Below are 25,272 nucleotides of genomic sequence, written 5' to 3'. Positions count from 1 at the left end.
ACCTGCGAGGGTGTGACCCGTCTCACTCTCAGTCAGAGTCGCCGTCTCACTCTCAATCTCTCACCCCCGTGACCCGTGACGGCGTGACCCGCGACCTCCTCTCGCCGTTTCCAGTCTCGACCCACGACTTCCTTTACAAGGATAGTCAGTCAGTCTCTCATGTTCTATAGATTTTCTTTGATGGTAATGCTTACTATTGTTGTCAATTAGAAGAATCTGATGGGTGAGGAAGGGGTTGTCAATTAGAAAAAATGTGAGGTTTTGATTTAAGGATTTGCAACCATTGGCTGTGCATCTGATGAATCCTGACAAGGAGGTGCTTCTACTTTCGCTGCAGCTGCCTGAAGAAAGTTAAATTTTAGGAACAAAGCAAGTTTCTGTGAAAATCATCGGGCCAAATATATATGTATAATTAGTCACTAATTTTGAGAAAACTTACTGAAGAAAATTAAATATAATATTGGATTTATTGGAGTGCTAATTAGAATTTCGTAATTATCATTTCTTACGTTTTAGGGTGCCAGATTTTTAACAGGAACATAATATTGTAAGTAATATATGTAAAACATCATCAAATCCTTAATTCCCATAAATTTCATTTCTTGATATACACACGCACATAAATTTTCAGATTTCAATTTTTTTCTTTTTTTTGAAAAAAAAAAAAAAAAAAAAAACCGAAGAAAAACCTAAACCGAACCGGACAAAACTGAACCGAAATTTCGGTTCGGTTTCGGTTTTGGCAAAAAACCAAACCGTTTTGTACCCAACCCAGCCCTACAATAAATACCAGATTTTGATCTGGTTGTCATAGGATGAATGTTAGTATGAGTACTGAGTAGCAGTGATGTTAGTATCAGTACTCAGTAGCGGTGTTGGAGACTGAAGGACTTGGATGCCTTTTCACCCTAAAAGCCCGATCTGGCTTCATATTTCAAATTTTGAGGCTGAGAGACGGTAAATCCGTATAATCAAACTATAAATTAGAGAAATTTAATTGAAGATGAGTTTAATAGTTTCAGTTCAGGCATGGCTTTGAATTTCTTTATTTCTTGAATACATGATCACATTGTTGATTGGCATCGTTTATTTCCTTCAGATTTGTTGATCATGTCCAAACGCCAAGCGAAGCTCACAGGAGCCGTTTCCCTTTGCTTCTTTGGCTATACATGGTTAGAGTGCTTGGAAATTTTCTTATGCCAATTTCGGAAAAATGAATATGCCAATATTGTTTACTTGGTATAATGGTGATTTGTGGAATTGTCTAACGTGTCCAGTCAGTGTAAAAGAACATATATAAGTGTAGTCTGATTGTGTTGGAATCTCCAGTTATCAATTGTAATCTGCGCAAAACCAGTGTCGTTCTAGAATTCATATAGCTGACCCCACTTAGTGGGGTGAGGCTTTGTTGTTGTTTTAATTGTAATCTGCACAGGTGTATACTTTCGCAAACTGATCGGTCACTGCTGTTCTCTGAGCTAAGTAGAGGCGGTGGAGATGGCAAACAGTAAATACGAGTATGTCAAGTCGTATGAAGTAAATGACGAGGTTTTCCTGCCCAATTTGATCATTGTTCGAATTGATGGTTGTGATTTTCAAAGGTGCTTACTACTTTCCTCACTCCTTGCCTCTGTGTGTTTGTGTATGAGTTTGAGACGATGTGGATGGTGACATGCTCCTTTTTCTTTTTATGTTAGGTTTTCCCAAGTTCATGAATTTCAGAAACCAATGACAATGGTTCTCCTGTCAGGAGACTTAGGAGAAAGTCAAGCATAGTCCATTCAAAGAATATAGCCGACAGAAGGTTTTGGAACAAGCAAGCCCATCTTCAGAAGGAACTCGGTAGCTTTACAAAGGATATTGAAAAAGTTGAACATGATTATATTAGGTCCTTCCAGTTTGAAGACAAACTGATCCCGTCAACATGGGTTGTAGTTAGGATCGATGGTTGCCATTTCCACAGGTAAACTGGTACGTGTCAAGGGAACGTAATTATGATTGTTGTTACTGTGTCTGTCTTCACTTGGGCTGCTAATTATTAGGGTGGTGGAGTCACCTTGTGAGATATCCTAACAAATGGTTCCAATCATAAATCTAAATAGGTTATAAAAACTTGGATTAGAACACTCTGTGAGGATTCCCATGTTATATTATCAAGTGGGTGCAACTGAAGTATTAGGTCCTTGTTATTTCATCCGTCGTGCAAATCAGACAGCTCTTTTAAATTTGTTTGTCATTCAGCTCATTAAGTACAAAGGAACAAGAATGGTAGTCTCGGCTTTAACAAACTAAGGGATGCAATTTTTCTGCCACACCGCAATTAACTTACAACTCAGAATAATCAAGTTTTCTTTATGGATGCATGTGATTTATGTTATTATCTCGAAAGAATCTAGAAATGATTCTCAGTTGTTTGGTTTTGGAAGGTTTTCTGAAGTTCATGAATTTGTGAAGCCGAATGATGAGCAAGCTATCAACCTTATGAATTCTTGTGCAGTGGCTGTTTTACAAGAGTTCCAAGACTTGGTTTTCTCTTATGGAGTCAGTGATGAATACAGGCACAGAATATGTTTCGTATCTGAACTTTGTCGTCTATATCATTATCATCTGTTATCTCATTGTTCCTGTTATTGCAGCTTTGTTTTGAAGAAGGATTCTCAATTCTGTCAAAGGCAAGCCAGGTTTTGCTTCCGTCACCTTTCTTATTTCATAAATTTCGTATGCTAACTGGATACACTATAATACTGTTTTCACTGGTTTACGGAACATTATTTCTCTGCCAGGGTCCTTCATAATGCTTATGCTTGAATCACTTTTCTTCCCTGCAAATCAGATTGATCTTTCTTACCTATATTGGAATTACTAAAATTTTGCAGTGAGATGGTTTCTGTTTTTGTGTCATTCTTCACTTCCATGTACGTTATGAAATGGAAAGATTTCTTCCCGCGGAAAGAGTTGAAGTACCCTCCTTGTTTTGACGGGCGTGCTGTCTGCTATCCGTCATATGAAATTCTTCGAGATTATCTATCCTGGAGACAAGTCGATTGTGAGTATTCAGCTCTAAATGTTCCAAAACATAATAGGATTAAGTCTTGTCATTCCTAACACGTAAAATCTTGAAGCAATACATGAGTTCAAATTTGTTAAAGGCGGTAAGGGTATTGGACTTACATTTCTTATGGGTTTCAGGCCACATTAACAACCAATACAATACTTGTTTCTGGGAGCTTGTTAAGTCTGGAAAAACAAAAACTGAAGCTCAGAAGGCCGTAAAGGTATATGTTGTAGTTGATCCAAAATTCGTTTTATCATGTTCTTGTCGTTGCCCTCTCGTAATGTTTTTCGAATTTGAATTGCAGGGTACTCAAACAGGAGGCAAAGAGAAATTGCTTAGGCAATTTGGTATCGAGTACAACGAATTACCGGTCATGTTCCGCTGTGGATCCTCTGCTTTCTGGGGCACCACAAGGATAGACAAAAACGGAGAATGTAATGGGAATTCTGGGAAAAGAGTTGTTGTAGAACATTGTAATATTATTGAAGCAAGCTTTTGGGATGCACTCCCAACAATTCTTTCTGGGTAACTGCTCATTCCGCCAAGCAATGGGGGTCCCTTTTTTTTAGCCATTGAACGTTCTGCTTTCTCCTGAGCTTTACAAATTGACCCGGAAATTTCCGGTAACATCAAAACCGCAAAGGCTCAGGAAGGGCATGACTATGAGCGAAACTTACAAATTATCAAACATAAAATGAAGCAAAATCTAGAAGGCAGGACAATGTGGATAACATGCGAAACACCTAAAAGTAATCGCATCAGAAAAGTTTCATTTAAGTGTTTCAGAATTTATCTCCGCGAACAGCAATTGCCATGCCAACTAACGGTGCATCAAAAGACTTGAGAAACTCTAAGGTCCATTGCTCAACTCTTCCAAGGAGATATTTCCACAATTGTACAATCTGAAACGAAATTATTACAAGTCCAACCTGCATTGTCTATTTCTTCTTGTTGATATCCAAGTTCATCTCCTGAAGGTTCAGCAACAGATCATCCGAGTTCAAGAAAACTTTGTTTGCTGAATTTGAGATTGTATGCGCAATCTCTCTGGCAGCTTCAATCTTCCTCAGTGTTATAAATGCTGGATTGTTCGCAATAGCTTCACCAATCAGCTTGGCACTAGTGGCCTCTCCCTGATCAACACAGATAAATGATTTAAGCAAAATAAAAAGGAGAACACCAATATTCATACAGGAATATTGCGACACTATGTCCATCTTATTCTTTACCCTTGGACGTAACTGGTTACATGTTATTTTATTCTATAATCTATATTGGTTCATGCAACATGGCTTTCCCATAACTTTCAGCGAGGTATACGCTTAAAAACCAATAGTTTCGGTTTAACGGCTGGTAAAATTGCAATTAAAGATCAGTAGATATTATCTATTTTGAGAATGTGTTATAACTCACCTCTGCTCTGATGATAGCACTCTTCTTGTCTTGTTCAGCCTTGTCCACAACAAACTTAGCTCTCTCAGCTTCCTGTGCAGCCACTTGTTTGGCCTCAATTGCAGCCGTGAACTCCTTCCCAAAAGTGAGGGTGGTAATTGACACATCATCCAGCGCAATGTTGAAGTTGGCAGCTCTTTCTGTCAAAATCTTCCGTATTTCCCTACTAACAGTCTACAAATAAAAAGGACAATCAACACTACGGAAACATATGAACTTCTACCTTTTCATCTAAATAACCATACAAGTAGATAAGGTATGAAAAATGCGGAAGAAACTTCAAAGTGACTAGAAAGGAAAACGAAGGCCGTGTATACCAAAAGCGTTGCTCCCTACCTCTCTCTGAGTAATGAGTTGACTAGCATTATACTGTGCAACAACAGCTTTCAAAGTTTCATGAACAATAGAAGGAAGGACTCTCTCATTGTAATTCTCACCAAGAGTCCGATAAACTGTAGGCAGCTGGTCTGGTAAAGGTCGAGTAAGCACTCGAAGCCCAATTTTCACCTGTACAGCACAACGAGAAAACCAAAATTAAACATTGAGGACGACAACTGCAGACAATATTGACTGAAATAACAAAATTATATCTATTATTAACTTGTTGACAAGTATTTCCAGATGAAAGGACATTTTTTTTAGCATGGGATACAGGTTTAAGCATATGCAACCACAATTTAAAAAAAAAAAAAAAAAAAAAAAAAAAGAAGTAGTTGAGCATATATCTCAAACAATGAAGTTGTCAAAAATCCATGTCACTCTAGGGAAGAAAAAAGAGATCAACCATTTGGAGATCACGGCTCCCAGAAGTACTCTCCACTAGATGAGGTCGTGCACGGACATCATAAATGATTGGCCTCTCAAACCATGGAATGATAAGGTGTGTCCCCTCCGGATAAACCTGAAACGTGAACCATTAGTATACTATTACAAAAAGCCAAAAGCCAAAACATTTTACAACATATTTATATTGAAACAATAAATGAACACATTCTTAGACCTAAAAGATGTTTCGCATACACACAGTAACTCTACATCTGTGTTAGATTCATCCTATAAGGTAGACAAATTAAGCACATGACTTGGGAAAACCCCATTAGTTTAATAAATGGAGTGGCCAACCTTGTGTACGAAAAATTGTCTAACAAATGATAACAATCATCCTGGACAGTTTCTCTTATCAAAGTTACCCCAGGAAGTCTGCTATTGCTACTCTATGAATATAGTTATTAATGGCCAAGAGCTTTCGGGTGACCTTTTCGATCAAATCAAGCCATAGTAACACTACCTTTTAAAAAAGAATGTCATTCAGAAAATCAACTGAAGTGTGGATCATATTAGCACTCAATCGTGGAATAAATTAGTATCTCGTTAAAAAACCAACATGCAAATATCATTTATATTCTTATACTCACAGAATTACGTAGGAAGAAAAAAATCACCAGACGAAAAAGATGTTTTTGCAAAACAAATAAAATGATGGATGGCGAACCACGAAATGATTGAGACGAACAATTCCTACACCGAACAAATGCAATAATACAGATTAGACCTATAACCTTGTCTTTGACACCGACTATACGGTTGAACACAATGGCTCGATGCCCTCCCTCGACATTGTACAGACTGTTGGCAGCTCCATACAATCCAAGCCCACCAATTAGCAAAGCAGAAATTGCACCACCACCGGGAACTTTCGGAACCTTAACATTAACGTTCTTGAAATTCATACTCCTTCTCGCTGCGAAAACATAAAGAATTGAAGAAAATACCAAATTGAACAAAAATAAAGATTCGGGAACGAAAAATGTCAAGCAGCAAAATAGTCCATTCGAAAACAAAAATCATGGAAGAAAAAAGAAAAATCAATATAAAATTGAAGCAATTCAGGCATTGATTAAATTTGAGCAAATAAAAAGGCGGAGCCGCGAGATCTGCTTCGATCCCGAGCCGCAAATGGTTGGGCGGAGGGCGGCAACATAGAATATCATCTAACAAAGAAGAGGGAGGTGGAAGACGAGTGAGACGAACCAGTGAGAGGTGAGGAGCGTGGCGGTCGTGACGGTGGGGATTCAGACCCCAGTAGCAGACGCAAGGGTTTAGGGTTTACAGGCGACGAGCGAGAACTGGAAAGGTTTAAGCCGTCCTTTCAGACTTATAAAAGGCCTAGAGTGTTGGCCAAGTTCCATCTCCACAGCCCAACATTTTTAAGGCCCGTTATCCCATTTTTTTTTTTTTTTTTTTAGACTTTTTTAGCTAAAATGATCTATGAGATTTGCATAACTCATTACTTTGGTTCTTGAGATTTGAAATCAATAAAATTGGATTGTTTATCATCAATCATTTTGGTAATTTCATGAAAAATCTCCATTAAATAACAGTAAATGATAAAATTACCCTCAATTTTTTGTCAAATCATTTTGGCCTATTGTTTGTTAAATTAAAAGTATTTTTATCATTTTGATCCCTATTTAACATAATTTTTCACAGAATGACCAAAATGATTTATGGTGGACAATCTCAAGGACTACTTCTATTGATTTCAAATCTCAACGACCAAAATGAAGAGTTATGCAAATCTCATGGACCATTTTGGCTAAAAAGTTTTTTTTAATACAACGATATTCTACCACAAAAGGAGCAGATATTCAATTTTAAAGAGAGGTAAATTAGGCTAAGCCACACAATTAGGTATCAAACTCAAGACAAATATAATGCATCATCACCGTCCAAGATACTCAATTATTGCCTACGGTTTTTATTTCCTTTTTTATTTTTATTTTTTTTCAGCAAACGGTTTTTATTTCTTTGTTATGGAGAATTAATCTCCTAGCTAAGGCTAAGGCTAGGGGGTTGGGAGAAAAAAGGAGGGGGGGGGGGGTGTTACCTGTTTGATTTGATTTGAATAGTGTTATTCACATACATTTTTACCTCTAATACACGCATCTCAATATCTGGCAGTCGGATCAAATAAAAGAGGGTTGTGAATAACATTACTCTTTGATTGTTGCATTTTTTTTGTAGGTGTCATGGTATGTGCTTTGCAGGGGTTGTCATGGTTGTAGATGTAGGAACTTGGAGCTACGGGTATGTTGAATAAATTCGTGCAAATACCTTCAAAACTAGACGACGGAAAAAGATAAATTTGATACATTCATCCCCTTCACTGAAACAACGAAAAATGAACTTGTTCTTTACATATGGCTAAGAATCCATACGGTAATGTCGATTAATTCTACAAGGATCACTGAAGCAAAATGAGTTGCACGAAAAATGGGTGCAAAACGATTAGATGGTAAATTAAAAAGAAAGAAAAAGAGTATTTCTACGCGAACAAACTAATATATTTTCCACACGAACGTATGATGATCCATCAAAGATAGCCACCACATTCCAATTCCATCAAATATCGTTGTCTTTGGTGTTCCTGAAAATTACAAGGCCAAAGGTCAGTCATATAATTGTCTACGCTGTAACTTCACTTTCTGACAGTACTTGCCTTTTCAACTTCCAAGTCGAGTACTGTCAACGTGAAGCAACAGATGTCTTCTGCTCAAAAAATTTAGGAGTCAAAAAGGTCGTGGAATGGATACGCAAAACCATCAACCAGAACAAGTATTGCACACATGTTTATTTGGTTTTGGAAAACATAAAAGCTGGAATTACTCAGAGATTAGCACAACCAGCTAAAACACCTTCAGAAATGCTTACGAACTGAGATATTAAGTGCAGAACTAACCTTGTCTAAAAAGGTTCACACAATTCCAATTAGGCACTACCAATAAAAGCTCTATGTACTTGGGGAACTGGATTCAAGTTTTGACTTCACTTCGTCAAGGCAAGCTTCAAGATCCCGATATTCTTCCATGTCCACGAAACTCCCCGCCTGAAATACCCAATTGTATTTATTTAGTCAAAACAGAGATTCCACTATTCAATTTTTTTCTGAAATACCAATTGTCTTGCCTGTCTAATTATGTTCTTCAGGTGCATCTCAGCTGCAAGAAGTTCACGACGGCTACCAGAAGACGCAGAAATTTCCATATACACCTTGCAGAGTTCCAAGGATGATTGAGCAAACTTTTTAAATCGACCTTTATCTTTCCACAAATCAGATCCCTGACAGTAAATCATTGTGAATATATGGCACTATAACTGGTTTTGAGATTTGCATTTTCTAGAAAGAAAAAAAAAAACTATAAATAAATGAAAAAGGAAAACATATAAATCAGAATAAAAAGAAACTCCATGTTCATCACAGCATGCAATGCGCTTACCCACCGTGAACTAATGAGTAGAACTTTTATCACATATTTATGTATCGTTTTAATTGTTTTATTTGTTCTTCTACAAAAAATTGTGACTTAAGGTAAAAATCCACATGCTTCTGAAACTAGTCTTTCCAAGAATTTTATAATGCTCTAAATAGTGAGTACGAGACCATACAAAATGTGTCAATGCACATGCCTCACTCTTAACAATGCCACAGTTTTAACCTTGGTTTGTTTTTGTATCAGTAGTTGTTATACTCACTCTCCGATATATATAAATAAATAAATAAAGTAGAGTGTTATTAAGATCAATCAGGAAAGGAAGACTGAGATAACCAACAGATGCAAAGACACTGCAAGTGTTTAACAACTTCCCCACACGTGTAGAAAATATTTTCGGTTTTACAACCATATCCTACTTATTAACCCATTTTCAGTATAAAGCACTAAACTTAACGTTAGATAGAAACTTAAAACTAGAAAGCCACTGCCAACCTGGTATGATCTAACTTGCTTTAATAAAGCTTCCGAGCACATTGTCAGGTCTCCTTTCATTTTGTGCCACCGTGCATACAATCCCCAAATATCTGCTCCATTTCCACTTTTAACTACCTACAAAAGGGGAAAAAGATGAAAATATTACATGTTTTTTATTGGAAACTTAGTACTTAATCACCAACCAAAACAAAACTCATTGCTTCTTCTTCAGACATAAAACTCGCAAAAACACTATCAGACAGATGGACAAAGAAAAACAAAACTAAAAATAATAAAAAATGAAACAAAATCTTGAAGGAAACTACATAGAAGAAGATAGCTTGATAATTCAAAAAGCTTTGAAATAGATATTGTGCAACTGTTCTATACCATTTGATTGGCACACTCCATCCAACGTATACATATTCAAAAAATAAACCCGGAGTCAAATGCCCAGAAATTTCTTGTTAGTAAAGTTACACACCCTTGAGAGAGAGTGTGGGCGCTAAACTCTTATTAGTAACACATCGACAGAGTATGGAGAGCCACATATATGACTCGTGTATATCTAAATATGCCAGAGATCTAATACCCCATCTCTGTAGCAAGGTGCCCTAACCTTACTGGCCTTCTCATTTTCTACGCGAACAAAACAAAGAATTACACATCCTATACCCCAAATCGTAAACTATAACTTACCAACTAGTACTATGGTCTAGTAGTATTCCTCCCCCTTCAAGGTCTCGAGTTCAACTCACAAGGATGGCGAGGACGTATTACACTGTGATGAGTTTGATACAGTGGCTGGCCCATTGTGTAGCCTAGCCCAATCCCCCTCGTTTAGAGTAGAATATCCCCCTACCCTTAAGAGTAGAATATTGTTGTATCAAAAACTATAATTAAGTTAACCTATGTTAAAATCTGAAATAATTGCCAGCCCACTTCCTACTTAAGCTTTTGAGAATAGAAGAAAAAACAAGATTTACATTCGGTATCAGAGCAGACTTTCACCTCTCTGTAATAAGATTCCCACTATAAAGTATAAACTGAATTTGACATGTTTGACCACCTAGATATGGAGAGGAACCCACATGTGAGGCAAGTATTAGTATATAAAATGACAGTTAGACCTTGGCCAACATCATAACAACTAAAATTTAGAATATAGTGCTAAACCAACCATGACAAGCAATAACAGATGCCAGTAAACTGTCTTTGACTCTATTTGTTTCTCTTCATACAAACATATACGGTAAAAATTTGGGTGGGGAAGCATAAGCAAAAAACATGAAATTATATTAATGTAAGTCATACCTTCTGTAAAACTTTTCCGAGGAAATCTACTAAGTGTTTAATTTCCCGAGATTTTGCAACCTCAGATTCTGCATTTGATAAACCATTCCAAATATTTATTTGAGAATTTAGAGAACACTCTTGATTGGCAGATATATTCTCATCCATCATTGCCGGAGTCGTATTTGAAGACATTCTTTCCACCTCAGCCACAACTCTTTCCATAAATTCAGCATCAACTCTTTTATTATTAGTCATATCCAAGACCATCTGCACAGCCTCTAGAGCCTATAACAAATAATAAAAAAAGTAAGAACTGCTGAAAAGTAATACAGAATGATGGGAGTAATAACCATCCACACAAAGAAAACTGAAAGCGACAAAAGGATATAACAATGGAAGCCCTAAGATACCCAAACAGTGAATGTGAAAAGAAGGATTATAGATTTAATCTGAGGTATTTAATATTTATAGAACGTAAGAGCTTTTGTATTGAGTCTGATAATCATTCTCATCAAGATGCAGTTTTAATTACAGAAAGACTTGCCATATCACTTTAGAAAAAAAGAAGGAAAAACCCCAGTTTTTTGTATTTTCCTCAATATTTCTTTTCATAGCACTTTCCAATAAACAACCTACGGAGGCAAGCTTACACAACTACGTCAAGTAAAAATAAATATGCTACTTCTCCAAACCAGACAATTACCTGACCAATATTGCCAACGTCCAAGGCAACATGACTGTAGTTCTCCCAAAGTTGCCAGCTGTTTCGCCTGCCACAAGTCATGTTCAGTCAGCACATAATCCAAACTGTCAATGACAAATAAAAGTTTTCAAAAGTTTGGGTTTTTTTTTTTTTTTTTTTTTTGGGGGGGGGGGGGGGGGGGTGGGAAGGGTGGGGGTTGTTGGTGTGGGGAAGGAAATGTGAGAGAGAGAGGAGAGAGTGATATAAAATAACAGTTTAGTCAACAGAGAAAGACAGAACTTGAACTTCAGGGCTTCTCTAAAGGCAACAAAGGATTCTTTATTCCTCTTTTTTATCATATGCCTGCAAAAGTGGTACAGCAAGAGGAAAACAATTAGTTTTAATGATTTTCCAAAATAATAATCAATAACTAATACATCATTACCGCTGTATTATTTACAACAAAAAGAAAATCAAAATGACCTCTCACTAACTTTTAATGACTTGGAACATATTCATCATTCATTATTCCATTTATATTGCGTAGAAGAAAATGTTTTATGCAATGTTTCGCCAATATTTCCTAGTTTTAGACATTGATCAAAGACATGAGCCCCCATTAATCAAGATGTCCAATTCCAAGATAAGATTTGTACATAAAATATGATTCAAAAGCTCAGAAGGGCTTCAGCACCCACAGTAACCGTAAAAAGCAAACACTAAAATGTTATGACAATATTAAGTGAGCAACAACAAACAAAACCAAAGAGGGCAACTTAAGAGTGGAATGTAAGACAGTAAGGTGAAGAAAGCATACAAGCAAGCAATATTATTCCATGCCTCCCCGTTTTCGGGATCAAGTTGAACAGCCCGAGTAAAGGCATCCAATGCCTTTTCAGTATCCCTAGCCTGTAATATCCCCTCAGCAATAAGTTTACAACTTGTAAAAAGGAATAAAGATAAAAAGAGAATATACAGTATGACTCTTCACATTTTCATAGATCATGACAATCTATAAAGAGAATATTAATGGAAAGTGATAAGGCAACATTTCATGGATCCCATAACTACCTTTAATGCAGCAGACCCAAGTGCAAACCAGCCATCAGGATACAAAGAATTCAAGGACATTGCAGACTCCCTGGAAAACGACATGCAGAATATGATTGAACATCTAAATCAATTATGAAATACAAAATTCTCATATAAACAATTCATTTCCTTCACATGAGGGTGGTGAGGGGGACAAAGGATTTAAAAGGAAAAAAGAAAAAAAATACCATAAGGTTTTTGAGATTTCGTAATCCCCTCTATTGTATGCACTACGAGCAAGAGACCGCTGTCAAATAGAAAAGAAATATTAAAAATCTATAATAGTGAAAATGTTTATTATACAGACAGAGTTCATGACATAACCTTTGCTCGAGCCGATCTATCATTTGAAACTTCCAAGGCTTTTTCAAAGCAGGCATCATCATTAGTAACATCACCCAATGAGCACCTATATATTATTTCCAAGATGGAAGCAATTTGCTCTTAGATATTCTGTCATATAAATACACAGATATGTGTAAATAAATAAAAACTACTAAACGAACTAAGCAAACGATTAATCGCATGCATGGAGACAACAAATAGTGGGGCCATCCATACTAAATAGAGACTCAAGACAAAAAAGATGGAAACAAAACGATGTGCCCCAAGTTAGTACTGCTATTAAAAAAAAAAAAAAAAAATCTCCATTTTACTTACAGGACGTATAAGATTTCTTTAAATCTGAAACTTAGTATGTTCTTTTGGTTTCAAGTCATGCATTACTATATAAGTAGCATGAAGATATGGATGCATCTCAATATGGTAAAAAAGAATACAAGCCATGGAAAATGGATACAGAAAATAGGGGACCTGGAAGGCCACGTCAAATTTAATAATCAAATAACAGTAAATTCACAAACAGTGCACAAAGATTAGGCGTGCAAACATAAAATATCTCATATTTTGTAGATGTAGATGGATCATTAAATAGGCTTCAAACTGTGAACAGAAAATATCTTACTCGTATTCAAAATTTCAAACACTCCAACTAATGAGGAAAATTAAAGGTAAATCTATTAGCAGTCTATTTTGAATAAGAGAAATGTCAAAATTTGCATTTAACCTTGAGGACTTTAGAAGAGACCAAACAATACATTTACTTAACTAACATGAGAAAAGAAATTTCTTGATAAGTTAAAACAATTCACCAATGAAAACTTAAAACACATACCATAACCTGGGGTCATTGGGTGTTTCAGAAAGTCGTTTCCTGATTAGTTCAACAGCTGCTGCTTTCTTCTCCAATAGGCTGTTTTAGTATGATAGCTCACATGAGACTATTTGGATACAAAGTTGAAAAATAAAAATTGATACATGTAGGAGACTTCCAATTTACAAAACTGTCATGTGCATCATACCGGTAGCAGAATATAAGATTATCCCATAACTCTAGATCCTCAAAAGTTTTAACCGCTTCCCCTATCAGACCACAGCTGACTAAAAGTTCACCATATTCCCTACAATGAATCCAGAAAAAAAAAAATACACAAAATGAGAACTTTAAATAAGAACCAACAGATAGAAGAATACAGAAAAAATTTGAGTTAAAAGAAAACCACTATGTGAAAGATGAATATATACTTCCGCAAGGCAGGAATTGTGGGGATATAAACGTCATAGCAGAAAAGAATCCTTTCCGCCACTCCTGGAGAAGGGTCAGAGATACCCTGAACCTGAAATAAATATAAATATTTTCTGACTTTGTAAAACGAACTTTCAAAAAAACTTGACTAACTGACATGCAAGAGAAACAGAACTGATCTTTAAAGCATGAACACCATAAAAAGAAGGAGGGATCAAAAAAGTGCTCAATCCATCAAACAACATATATTAAACAGGCTATTATATGTGTAACAACTCCACATGCAAGGAATCGTTGCCCAAGAAATAAGGTGACCACTTAGGACAGCGAAACCAAGGTTGTAACCTTGTAAGAGTCAACAGTACAAAGCATGAGCCAAATCAAGCTTCTCTCTTTACATGATAGTGTGTGTATTTGATGTGCATATATATATATATATATATATATATATATATATATATTTTACTAGTGGCTTGTAAAAGGTTGAAAAATAAGCCATGCTTAAAGGAAAGAAAAACAAGCAGGTGATAACATTAAAAAATTTGGGAAAATTAGATTTGATTTTTGGATGAGATTTTTCAAACTTCTTAGAAAGAGTGCATCAATAATGTAAAACTCTCACTGCCATGCTGTGTCATCTTTTAAAATTTCTCAGCTACAAACTAAAAAGGACATCTGAGGCTTAAGAAGTAAATGCATGATCCTGTGAGCTGGATAAATTTTATAAACAGGAGAAAAAAGTCTCTGATTGGGGAGAACATAAAACATGCCAAAGAAAAAGCTTGCAATCTTCAAAAAATGCCAGGTCATACCAATTTTTCCATCATCAGTAATGCACGTTCCTTTGTGCGACTACGTGCCGACTCCCACCGAATCCGTAGGATGTGACAGAAGCATCGTATCTGATGAAAAGAAAAAAAACTACACCTCATTACATATGACCAAGTTAGGCAATATCAATTAGATACAAAATAAGTGTAATTGGCAATAGAAGTTGTCTATTGAGGTGGGGAAGACATAAAACGAAGTAAAACTGTCAAGGTGCAATTACTATGATATGATAACATTTCAGATATGAACTATGTATTTTGGGTGCTGAAATTGTTTGTTTGCTGGATGAACTTAGTAAGTTCACAAGGATTAGGTTCCCAGAACACAGAATTACTAGTAAGAAAAAAATTTTACCTTTTGGAAAGTAGCCCCAACAAATGAAGACTTGAAAGTACAAAAGAAAATTCTAGAGCAATGTCACATGGTCTGGACCTGATGCTGACTGAGGACAAAGTCCCACATCCGTGAGGGACCAAACCATGCAAGGGCTTATAAGAGGTTGGAACTTGGGCTACACCCCACATTGCCAATTAGTTTTATGGTGGAACTTTGATGACCTCCTGTAAATTTGTAATACTGATGCGGCCATATGACAAAATTTTAGAGAAGGCTTACTTTAGTGAGTGTGGTTCTTGACTCTTGAAGATAAGTAAAATTTGTGTAATTCCACGTATTAGCACATCCACATGTCACATGGTATCGTATAAATCAGTCATTATTTTTTGTGTATAGATTAATCGACCAGGTCCACTAGATATTCAAGTGACTCCTGAGGAATGTTTTCTTAAGCAGAATTTTGTGTTTCAGATTTTTTAAAATAGAAAAGAAAGAAAAAAGAAGCAAATATTATTTTCTGCCACAAGGTGATGGTACTTAAACACCATAAATACTTCAGATTTATATATAGAATATATAGAAATATGTACATATGTAATACCTCAAGATAGTTCTTGAGAAACCCATATAGCAGCAGAATTCCTTTGGTGGCAGTACTTTTAAAGATCCAGTACTGATATGAGACTAGTAATCTCACCCCTCTTGGTAATTGTACATCTAAATGGTCTAGTAAGTTGTTATAGTGCCTAAAGATACGAAGGAGTACTCTGCGTAGACCTTATGTCACTTTCTCAGGAACTCTCCGGTTGATGACCTACGCAAGTTTTGTTTGCTGTTTTTTATACTAAACAGAGATTATCTCTTAGTGCATGTTTTAGCTAAATCAACTGGCACTTGGGAGACTTCATAAAGCTCACCGACCAAAATAGTTTCATTTCTAACAATATGAAAGATAAGTAGTCAAACTTTTACAATATATTGAACACTGAAATTGTTAACTGTCATCAAAAAGAATGATTCAAGAAAACTAGAAGATATACTGAAAATAATAAACCATACAATGTCGTGATGTCATACTTACAATAAAGTATGATGACTGCTGAGAATCAATTGCCTCTATGTACGGAGCCATTTCCCATCCTGAAACACACAGTGGGTTAATGAGAAATCAAGGAGTAGGGGGTCAACCGTATGTAAGAAAATTATTGTCCTCCAAGAATACAACTATAAAATCAGGGAACATGAAATTTAAATTTTGTTACTCCACTACGTGTACGTTGTACGGATATGGCCAATATACTAAATCGATAACTTTACCAGGTAAACAAGGTATTTCTAGCAAAAGAATCCTCAAGAATATGGACCTGAATAAGTTTACAACCTCACTCAAGTTCCTAAACTCAAGGTCACGTTCTCAAGAAGATGATTCTGATTCGTATACACCAAAAAATCTAGTACTTGCATACAAATATATGCTTGTGTTTCTACCAAAGCTAAAATAACACAATGCCCATCCCCGAACTTTATGACATGAACACAGGAGAAGTAGTCAGCTCTGCTATTCGCAAGCGCAGGCACACACTTTTAAGAGTACATATACGCATAAGAGTACATATATGTATATATAAAGGAAAATTACTTTGCATGTCATCATGCCGTGTGCTCTTTTCAATTAGAAGGCATTTAGCCAGGATCACTGCCTGATGGATTGCACTCAAAGCAGCAGCAGCAGTACCATCAACTTGAATGCCTTCTGGTTTAGTTCCAGAATTGTCATCATTCGCTAACAATTTTGGGGTCATCAATATGTCAGAGGCCTCATGGTTTTCAGATGGATGTATATTCTTTCTGCCAATACTAGAATCGCATGTCTCGGAGCCAGGGCTTTCTGAGGGGCAGCTACCGCCACTGCTCGATGAAGTTGGGTTTGCTAAAAGTATCATTTGTGCCTTTGGTTCTACCTTTAGGGAAAAATGATATGTAAAGATAAGAAGTAACTTTGATATTAAAAAAACAGAAATAACAAAATTCCTGTTGAATGCATTCAGCATTTACCTGATGTACAGTACGGAAGCCAAGAACACCTGTAAGAGAAAGCTGAAGACCAGCTGCTGCTTCAGCTGATTCAAAATGTACCCTGCACCACAAAGGACACTCAGAGACAATATTGATAACTAAAATAAAAGAATAGCTTAATCAGCATACAAATAAAAATACGGGTTGGTTTAACAACAATGATAAAGGGAAAAGAAAATTTTAAAAAGTGAAAATGTGGAGATTGTACTTCTTGCGAGACACCCAAATTAACTTCTCACTGACTGAAAATGAAACTTGTACTTCTTTTGAGACACCCAAATTAGCTTCTCATTGACTGAAAATGAAACTTCATGCAGTTGCAAACAAAATTACACCACCCCTCACCCAGCACACACACACACAAGAGCACACAACAATACCCCCATTATGAGGACATAAAAAATAAAATAAAATTAAAAGAAAAACAATTTTATGCTGCAAAACAAAAGTACCTGGAATGCTTAACTTATCTAATAATTATATAGACTATGCTTAATAAATTTGAGTTTTGGAAACCCTCTTTCCGTACCACAAAGAAAGGAACTGCATAAACTTTAATTTCTATAAATGTTTTTAAGATTACCTCCAATATGCTAACTGACTGGTTAATACAATTTGCTTTATTTACACATGTAAAATTATCTAAAATATTAATCAACCATTCAAAAATCTACTTACGCAGTAACACGCACATAGAAACTCATTCATATATGCTGAAAATGAATAATACAATGGATTTTAGTAATTTTGTGCATAAGTTAAATCTTAAACATATTATTCAACATTTAAAATGTGGGGAAATTTGTATAGTCTATAGACTGATGAGAACAACACGTCTCAATAAAATTTGAAACCTATTGTAACAATCCTAGAAAAAATAATATCAAGTACTTGTATTTTACTGGAGGAGTTAACAAGAAATATCAGTTCAACTTTATTTGAACATGAGCAAGAGCTTTCGCAATTACACAATAATACGATGGTAAACGAAATGGTTTCTTTAGAACGTTGTTATTAAGATGTTTAGTAATAACAAAATAACCAAATTTCCAACAAGATAAAACTATCCTTGACAAATCACCTGCATGACTCAACTCGTGCATAGGTGTATTCCATCATTCCAGCTTCCAGATTAATCGATGAGACAAGTGATGATCCCTCGCCGTTTTGTAAATTGTTACCCCAGTAGCTTGTTACTTTCTCCAGTGTACCAAAATGATTCAAAGTTTCACTTGTAAAGACTTGCAAAAGATTGAACAGAGAAGAAGAACGGTCATCAAGAATTCTTTGATGGAGAAGGGTGATCCTAATGAGCCACCATGAAATGCTCCTAATTCCATACGTAGAAGGCACGCTCGCTTCAAATAGCAAATCTTTCACCTTCATGGCCAACATCTTCGCATACACTATATACTACAAAACAACAACAAACCATTGCACATATCAATTATGGTTGTATATGAGTCTACAAGACAACTAAAAACAACTATCACTCAAGTTTTGTACAGAGTCAAAGACTAGAAATACCAAAGAAAAATGAAACTTGAGAAGAGACACAACACGGGCACACGCACACGCACATATAGCCGGAATTTGAATACATAGTTGCTTCTAATTATAAGTGATGAAAAATGAAGCAAAACCCAGTTCAGAATTCGTGTGAACTTTCGAAGAAATTATTGCACATGGTAAGTAGTTAAACTAATTAAGAAACGAGAAATTATAGCTCTGTCTTAAGGAAATACTCCAAGCATATAAATAAATTCACAATTTTAAAATTGCAAAAAAAAAAAAAAAAAAGTTGGTACCTGAATATTGATTAACTTTCCAAGCAAGTCAGACCCAGCAACCATAAGCTGATTGCGCGCCCAATTGTCCCACTCATCGCATTTGGGCACCGCCAGCGGCAGAGGACATTTCGGCAACCCCTCCAACGGTCTAAATTTCCAATTTTCCAAAAATTTTAATTAACCCACAAAGAAAAATCAACTAATTAACAAACAAAATATTAAAAAAAAATTTAAAAATTGGGGACTTACCCAGTGACGTTGCATTGAGTGAAAGCGAAAAAGGCAGCCACAGCAATGCACAGAACTACTATGACTCTATAGGCCTTGTCCTTGCCACCATCGTTTTCTTCCTCTTCACATTCCTTGGATACAAACGATTCCATTCGGTCGAGCAACTCGGAGTACACTCGGTCGGCGCACTCCGCTGAGTCTCCGAGAGATTGTATCGAGTCAGACTCGGCGAATTTGAACAGGACGCGTTCTAGGTCGGGGGAGGTGAGGGCTTGGAGGTATTGCCCGGACTCGATGGAAGTTAGGAGGTCGTTGATTAGAGGGTGGAGGGGGTGAGCGGGAAGTGTTTCATCGCACCTTTGAGAACGGTGTGAGAAATCGGACGGCGGAGATGGGAGGGTGCAGCGGAGGAGACGGAGCTCGTACAAGCGGAGGATGGCGAGTTCCGGCAACGTTTCGGACATGTTGCTGTGAGGTGTGGAGCGAAATGTTTCGGGTCAGTGAGAGAAGGGAGGTTAGGGTTTTAGAGGGAAGTAGAGCGCGGGGTTTTGGGTTTTAGAGTGGACTTGTGATTGAATGCGGTACGGTCTGTTGGAAAATATAAAAATAAGTATTCTAGGGATTTGATTTAATTAGTGATTTACTTTGATTTGGTTTAGATTTCTGTCTAGTGGCAAATTATGGCTTTATAAAAACCTTCTAATAAAGTATTTGTTGTAGTCTTCGGCTCGTTTAGATATATTTTTAAAATGACTGGAAGAGTTTTTAGATAAAGTGTTTTTGGATTCCAAAAGCACTTGAAGTGTTTTTTGCACGAAACACCAGTTATGTGTTTTTTCCAAGAAGCACTAAGTATTTTTGCAGGATTTACTTGCATTTTTACTGAGGATTGGTTTCAAAAATATTTTCACCAAAAACGTTTTCAGTTATTTCAAAAGAACATCTAAACGAGCTCTTAATTTAGTTAGGATGTGATAGTGTGAATCCTAATAAATTATGATCGAATTCTACAAAATATTTTTGACAGTTTTCTGATTGCAATGTATTACTTAAAAGGTAAAGATTCTATCCTCTTCCTACTAGAAATAAAAAAATTAAAAAAAAAATGTAGAATTCACCAAATTCTCTCCCTTCTCTCTGTTTGCCGCCTTCTCCCTTTCCCTATAATTCTTAAGTTGAATATGCTTACAATAGTGTTAAAGTATTGTAAATTGTGATATTGTAGAGAATTATAAATTTATCAATAATTCTTTATTTTCAACTCCAAGCAAAATGTATTGCAATGAAATTATGCCAACATGACTCAAACCTAGACCTTGATCTAGCAAATAAAACGAACTTAACCAACCCTCACTAGCCAAGGAGAATTAAGTTATTGCAGGAGAAATAAGAAAAAAGAGAGTGGAGAAAAAAACGTGGGAAATTTTTAACCTTTGTCATTTACCATTTTGCCTTGATAAAATTGGGAGTTGAATTTTACACTACTCTCCCACATCTATTTTAATTTCTGATCGTCGGATTGCATACAAAGACTGCATCCATCACCCTTTTCACTCATCGTCCCTCCTTCCAACAAAAAAATTCACTATTTCTGTCCCCAAAAAATGAAAATAAATGATTACCAAACAAACTCGAACAATTGTCATTTCCACTCAAAATGCAGTCAAATTGTCAAAATTATGAATCGAAAACACTTGGGGCATAACATCTGTTTGTTTACATGATAGAAAGAACTTTGAGACGAGATATAACAAATATGTTAACAGAAAAGCGAACGAGTGAGTGCAGATAAAATTAAGACAACCACCATTTACAGCTGATTTCACCTCTCTCATCTATCTCTTTAATTTAAAGGAATAAGTTGGAAATGCAGCAAAAATAGTCGCCCTGAAGGAAATCGGGAAGACGTTAACAGGCTGTTTAGTCCCATGCTATGTTTCGATGGACCGATATAAAAGGCGAGTTGGTTGAACCATACTAAGGACCAGTTACACAAAATTGTTAACGAAAAGCGCCAAATATTATCAATCCCCCATATACTTCTGTTTCTTGGCTGTGTTCATATATGGTCTGATGACCCATTCATTCTGGGCTTCATCCTGATCCATTGTTCCTAACCTTATCTGCAACATCAAAGCAAAAAATCGAGTGTAAACACGAACAAGTAATGCTACGAAACATTAAACAGTCTACTAGGAATAAACATAACACGAACATGACCAATAAATCTAAGTGATTTGATTAGCACCGGCACGACTTAGTAAGGAGGTATTGGGTTCGATAGGTAAACAACACTTATCAGTATGCTTGGTGTGTGTCAGTGATGTTGCTTTCTTTGTATTAAACATAAAAGAAATTTAAAGTAAAAAATCTCAGCAGACAACGGGAAAATTTTGAGCAAATTAGGTAAAGCAAAAAAATTCTAACTAATATCCAGACGACATAATCAACAGCAATATGTGAATGCAAAATGAAACACGAGCCATATCCTTGCAAGAAGCACAAATTTCTCAACAATGAAGATACAGTAATGAGTACTAACCTTAAAAAGCCTCAATTCAAACCGAGGACCGATCTCCTTCAGCTCAATAGATTTAGGACCACCAGGCTTCTCATAAGTATGGTGCCTGTAAGTTCTCAAATCGTTAATGGAAATACAAAGCAACCATTTTCACTTAGCAAAAATTAGATCCCTTGATATAAGAAATATAATGAGTACAATGGTACAATTGCGCCTAAGCAATGGTTAAAGACAACGGAAAAAAAGGGGGAGAAAATGCACAAAAAAGGAAAAAACAGTTATTAAAATATAATGACCAAATAAAACAGTTACATAATATATGTTCTGACCAAATAAAAGGCGCCCGAGTTCGTATCATTCAAGAAAGCCCTATCTACATTCACCAACATGTGCATTTAGTAGAATTTAAGGGAAATGTGAAAATCATTGTTGATATATCAACAACCATCCTTAACAAACCAACCTGAATGAAATGTAGTCAGCGCGATTGGCAAAAGTGATTATGCGTTTTGTATCCGGCTTTGGCACTGGAAAGAGATGCTTTAAAATATTTGCTGCCCTCTCACCCAACTACGAACAATCAAGAAAAGAAAATTGTATTCAATAAAAGAGTCAACAGGTTAGTCACTACAAAGGCCAACTCAAAAAGATGCAGAGATGCAAGTGTGCATAAGATTAAGACGTAGCAGGAGTGGATGGATCAGCATTAGTAGGAATAGTAATCAGAGAGAGAGAGAGATGAAAGATGGCCTCATCTAATTATATCACCATCAAGGTAGCTTATCAATAGCTCAATATGTAGTCATAGACAGAACAGCAACATTGAAATTCCTCACATGATTTTCATAGTAGGAGGTATATCATAAACTCTTTGGAGATAACTATAATCAATCATCCTCATCTCTGAACCTTATAAACTATCTCTAATTGGATCAATGGGGTCTGATCTATCTTGGCATAATGTACGGAGTAAAGTAAGTCAAGCTGCTGGAATCTTTAATTGAGCTATGATACCTTGGTCGTGAAATTGTCAAGTATCACGTGTGGATAAACCTGAGGCATCGTTCCCATGGCCTTCTTGTCTTTGATGTCATGTCTTGTGACCTATAACAACAGTACTATTAGCAGAGTGCTCAAAATAAATAAGTCAGAAAAGCAATAATGTATTCTACAATTGTTCATCATGATTGGCAATCTACAATTGTTGTCAGTATCAAACCTTCATTTTATGGTTCTTTGCACTAAGAAGCTGCTGCTTTGTTTTTACCAATTTTTTAAGGGCTTTGTTTTTATCATTTTTTTAAGGAATTAGAGTCGCTCAAGTTTCCTGGAGGACTGTAATAGTCGTACATGGATCTTTCGTGGGTGATCTCAAGTCATTGACTTGCCGATTATGATTGATTTTGAATCTCTGGATCCAAGTTTACCAATAAATATCCATTTAACTCTTTTCATTCAATAAAAAAAAAAAAAAAAAAAACCATTCTAGTAAATGATTTAGAAGCTATGAGGCCTTCTTGCTGGGTTTAGGCAAACAGGTTCATCTCCAATGTGAGGCCAAGATTGATCCTCTTCAACTTCCTCTTCATTTTTTTCACCTTACACTCTAGCATTAACCAGACTTGTACAATCAACCATTGAAAATCACAAATTTGAAAACCCAAGGCCATCTCTCCCAAAAGAACTGTTACTAGAAACCAAAGCATTCTCTGATTCCTGAAAGCAGTGAAATGAAATCCTTTCTAGCCCTATCCAAACCTCTAGATCATGATCCTTCTTTTTCATTTTTCAAAATTCTATCTTGGCCTCACTTTCCTAATTTTTGCTGCTGTAGGACCTAGGAAATTCTATGTTGTCCGGATTCCTTTTCTGCTGTCCTACATTAGTCTTAATACCAAGATATTTGTCCAACACTAACACAAAAATTATCACACTACGTACCACATTGAGTAGTTGAAAATAAGCTGTTGGACCAAAAGGAAGGTGGCTTATAATCAAACCATCTGGTACACCACGATGTTCATGAACCAGCACAACATCCGTAAATTCGTGTGAACGGCATGTTTCAATAATTTCAGAAATAACCTGCAGGATTTGGAGGAATAAAATATCAATGTATGCTCAAGTATGAAAAGGGACCAAAGCATCAGAACCATCAACGATAGGTACATCCTTAAATGTCATCGTGTTCTCAAGTAAAGGGGTCCATCTAGCATTACTTAAATGTCATCATCTTCCCACAACACAACGGTTGGGTAATGCATGTTGAATTGTTGATTCATAAGAAGTGATCAAACAGCACCGTGCAGAAAAATATGTGCAAGTCAATTTAGAGTACCGCTCTGTCTATTGTCTATTTTCTAGTTGGAAGGCTAATACAAATAACGTATAGTTACATAATGATTCATTAATACAGTTTTGACGGAGTAAATGATTCATTAATGGTTAGAAGGCTCTTTAAGTGAGAACAATATATTATATATCTCCATAATCAATAACAATATAAAACTAGGCAGAAAAGTGGACCAACCTGACCACCACGATTCATTTGTTGCGCATTGGGAAAAACGAGTTTCAGTTCCTGCAACAAAAGTGTCATTGAACAACAATCAATAATCAACACTGGCCTTGCATAATATTAGTACCACAAAGTGAACACAATAGAGCAGCAAAACTGATTACAACAATGTGAAACACAAGTAAAGAGGCTAAGCCAACCTTAGCAAATTGTATAAGAGGAGCACTCGGATCCCGGGAAGTAGTCAGCAAAATTTTCGGATCTCTCTGAGTTGCGTTTGCATACTCGTCATCTATATGTGACCTCGGGACTGGGATGCAGAAATGAAAGCCATGAAGAATCGACATCATAATCGAATGAAAACTAAAGAATTACATGTTCAAACTACCCAGAATATTACAAATTGTCAATTACACAAGAACTTGAATACATTACTACATTATTTACACACACACACACACACACAAAAAACTTTCATATATAAATGATCATAAATCGAAAAACTTTCATAAACCCCCATACCGGCAGTGTTTTCGTCCTCTAAATCGATCTCTTGACGAAGAGCAGCCTCCTCATTCCGAAGCTCGGTGGGTATCGGTTTCCCCTCTGCAAAGAAATCAAATGTCCCAAAATTGTTACAAATTCAATCACTTCCAAAACAAAATTTCAAATTAGAAACAAAGAACATATACACACATATGCATCTAGAGAGAGAGAGAGAGAGAGAGAGAACCTTCCAGAGCTTCTTTGATCTTGCGCTTCTTCTCATAGAGCAAGCGTTGTTTGCCTTCCAAGCTCTTTCTGTACAAGTACTCCTTCGTCAACCTAATTTTTCGGCGCAGCATACTTGCTCTCTCTGCAACACAACCTAGAGAGAGAAAGTGAAAACGAAGGGGAGAGAGAGTGAGAGAGTAGGGGTTTAGGAAAAATGACTCTGCGTTTTGTTGCTCTGTCTGTAACACAACCTAGAGAGAGAAAGTGAAAACCAAGGGGAGAGAGAGAGAGCAGGGGTTTAGGGATATGGCAGGTCACTCCCTCTTGCTTGCTCACCTGCCAGAA

General features: G+C 36.3%; 4 protein-coding genes across 5 annotated transcripts; 1 reads left to right on the top strand and 3 right to left on the bottom strand.

Moving 5' to 3' along the window:
- Nucleotides 1-1,715: 1,715 nt before the first annotated feature.
- On the top strand, nt 1,716-3,626 carry LOC137727602 (tRNA(His) guanylyltransferase 1; the record flags this gene model as incomplete). The annotated part of the gene is made up of 6 exons (XM_088677587.1): nt 1,716-1,963; nt 2,427-2,558; nt 2,637-2,681; nt 2,877-3,046; nt 3,190-3,275; nt 3,360-3,626. Coding segments are annotated over 6 exons (906 nt in total), but the record flags the coding sequence as incomplete, so codon positions are not given.
- Nucleotides 3,627-3,779: 153 nt separating this feature from the next.
- Nucleotides 3,780-6,679, bottom strand: LOC137729008 (prohibitin-1, mitochondrial). The gene is made up of 6 exons (XM_068467824.2): nt 6,539-6,679; nt 6,067-6,248; nt 5,292-5,408; nt 4,844-5,014; nt 4,469-4,681; nt 3,780-4,188 (listed from the first exon to the last, which is right to left on the bottom strand). Exons 2-6 carry the CDS (start codon nt 6,235-6,237, stop codon nt 3,994-3,996), a joined length of 867 nt encoding a protein of 288 aa, XP_068323925.1. The 5' UTR covers nt 6,238-6,248; nt 6,539-6,679; the 3' UTR covers nt 3,780-3,993.
- A 963-nt stretch (nt 6,680-7,642) lies between these two features.
- Nucleotides 7,643-19,768, bottom strand: LOC137728964 (uncharacterized). 2 transcript variants are annotated; one of them, XM_088677937.1, is made up of 22 exons: nt 19,193-19,764; nt 18,962-19,091; nt 18,235-18,566; nt 17,133-17,214; nt 16,717-17,038; nt 16,159-16,217; nt 14,723-14,812; nt 13,910-14,001; nt 13,687-13,785; nt 13,500-13,577; nt 12,650-12,734; nt 12,514-12,572; nt 12,305-12,374; nt 12,051-12,142; nt 11,534-11,596; nt 11,255-11,321; nt 10,570-10,836; nt 9,274-9,390; nt 8,474-8,626; nt 8,247-8,393; nt 8,007-8,056; nt 7,643-7,934 (listed from the first exon to the last, which is right to left on the bottom strand). In XM_088677937.1, exons 1-20 carry the CDS (start codon nt 19,636-19,638, stop codon nt 8,298-8,300), a joined length of 2,799 nt encoding a protein of 932 aa, XP_088534063.1. In that variant the 5' UTR covers nt 19,639-19,764; the 3' UTR covers nt 7,643-7,934; nt 8,007-8,056; nt 8,247-8,297. The 2 variants fall into 2 exon arrangements, with proteins under 2 accessions (XP_088534063.1, XP_068323881.1); XM_068467780.2 differs by lacking the exon at nt 8,007-8,056 and having other exon boundaries at nt 19,193-19,768.
- Nucleotides 19,769-20,792: 1,024 nt separating this feature from the next.
- Nucleotides 20,793-25,261, bottom strand: LOC137729004 (uncharacterized). Its single transcript, XM_068467821.2, has 9 exons — nt 24,947-25,261; nt 24,736-24,819; nt 24,414-24,523; nt 24,226-24,276; nt 23,637-23,780; nt 22,710-22,799; nt 22,159-22,265; nt 21,717-21,801; nt 20,793-21,297 (listed from the first exon to the last, which is right to left on the bottom strand). The coding sequence occupies exons 1-9, from the start codon at nt 25,056-25,058 to the stop codon at nt 21,199-21,201; spliced, it is 882 nt and encodes a 293-aa protein (XP_068323922.1). The 5' UTR covers nt 25,059-25,261; the 3' UTR covers nt 20,793-21,198.
- Nucleotides 25,262-25,272: the final 11 nt, after the last annotated feature.

This window comes from Pyrus communis, chromosome 10 (assembly GCF_041283825.1).
Source record: "Pyrus communis isolate YQ-2024b chromosome 10, ASM4128382v1, whole genome shotgun sequence".
NCBI classification, from domain to species: Eukaryota; Viridiplantae; Streptophyta; class Magnoliopsida; order Rosales; family Rosaceae; genus Pyrus; species Pyrus communis.
This window is presented reverse-complemented; position numbering and strand designations above follow the sequence as displayed.

Excerpts from the sequence above, each read along its gene's own strand:
- LOC137729008 (XM_068467824.2), bottom strand. The coding sequence starts at position 6,237 with ATGAATTTCAAGAACGTTAATGTTAAGGTTCCGAAAGTTCCCGGTGGT. Across the intron at positions 5,409-6,066 it reads TAGTCGGTGTCAAAGACAAG|GTTTATCCGGAGGGGACACA; the intron begins GTTATAGGTCTA and ends TTCACGTTTCAG. Across the intron at positions 4,189-4,468 it reads GTGCTATCATCAGAGCAGAG|GGAGAGGCCACTAGTGCCAA; the intron begins GTGAGTTATAAC and ends TGTGTTGATCAG.
- LOC137728964 (XM_068467780.2), bottom strand. The coding sequence starts at position 19,638 with ATGTCCGAAACGTTGCCGGAACTCGCCATCCTCCGCTTGTACGAGCTC. Across the intron at positions 8,627-9,273 it reads AGCAAGTTAGATCATACCAG|GGATCTGATTTGTGGAAAGA; the intron begins GTTGGCAGTGGC and ends ATTTACTGTCAG. Across the intron at positions 8,394-8,473 it reads TGAAGAACATAATTAGACAG|GCGGGGAGTTTCGTGGACAT; the intron begins GCAAGACAATTG and ends TGGGTATTTCAG.
- LOC137729004 (XM_068467821.2), bottom strand. The coding sequence starts at position 25,058 with ATGCTGCGCCGAAAAATTAGGTTGACGAAGGAGTACTTGTACAGAAAG. Across the intron at positions 24,524-24,735 it reads AGAGGACGAAAACACTGCCG|TCCCGAGGTCACATATAGAT; the intron begins GTATGGGGGTTT and ends TCTGCATCCCAG. Across the intron at positions 23,781-24,225 it reads AAATGAATCGTGGTGGTCAG|GTTATTTCTGAAATTATTGA; the intron begins GTTGGTCCACTT and ends CAAATCCTGCAG.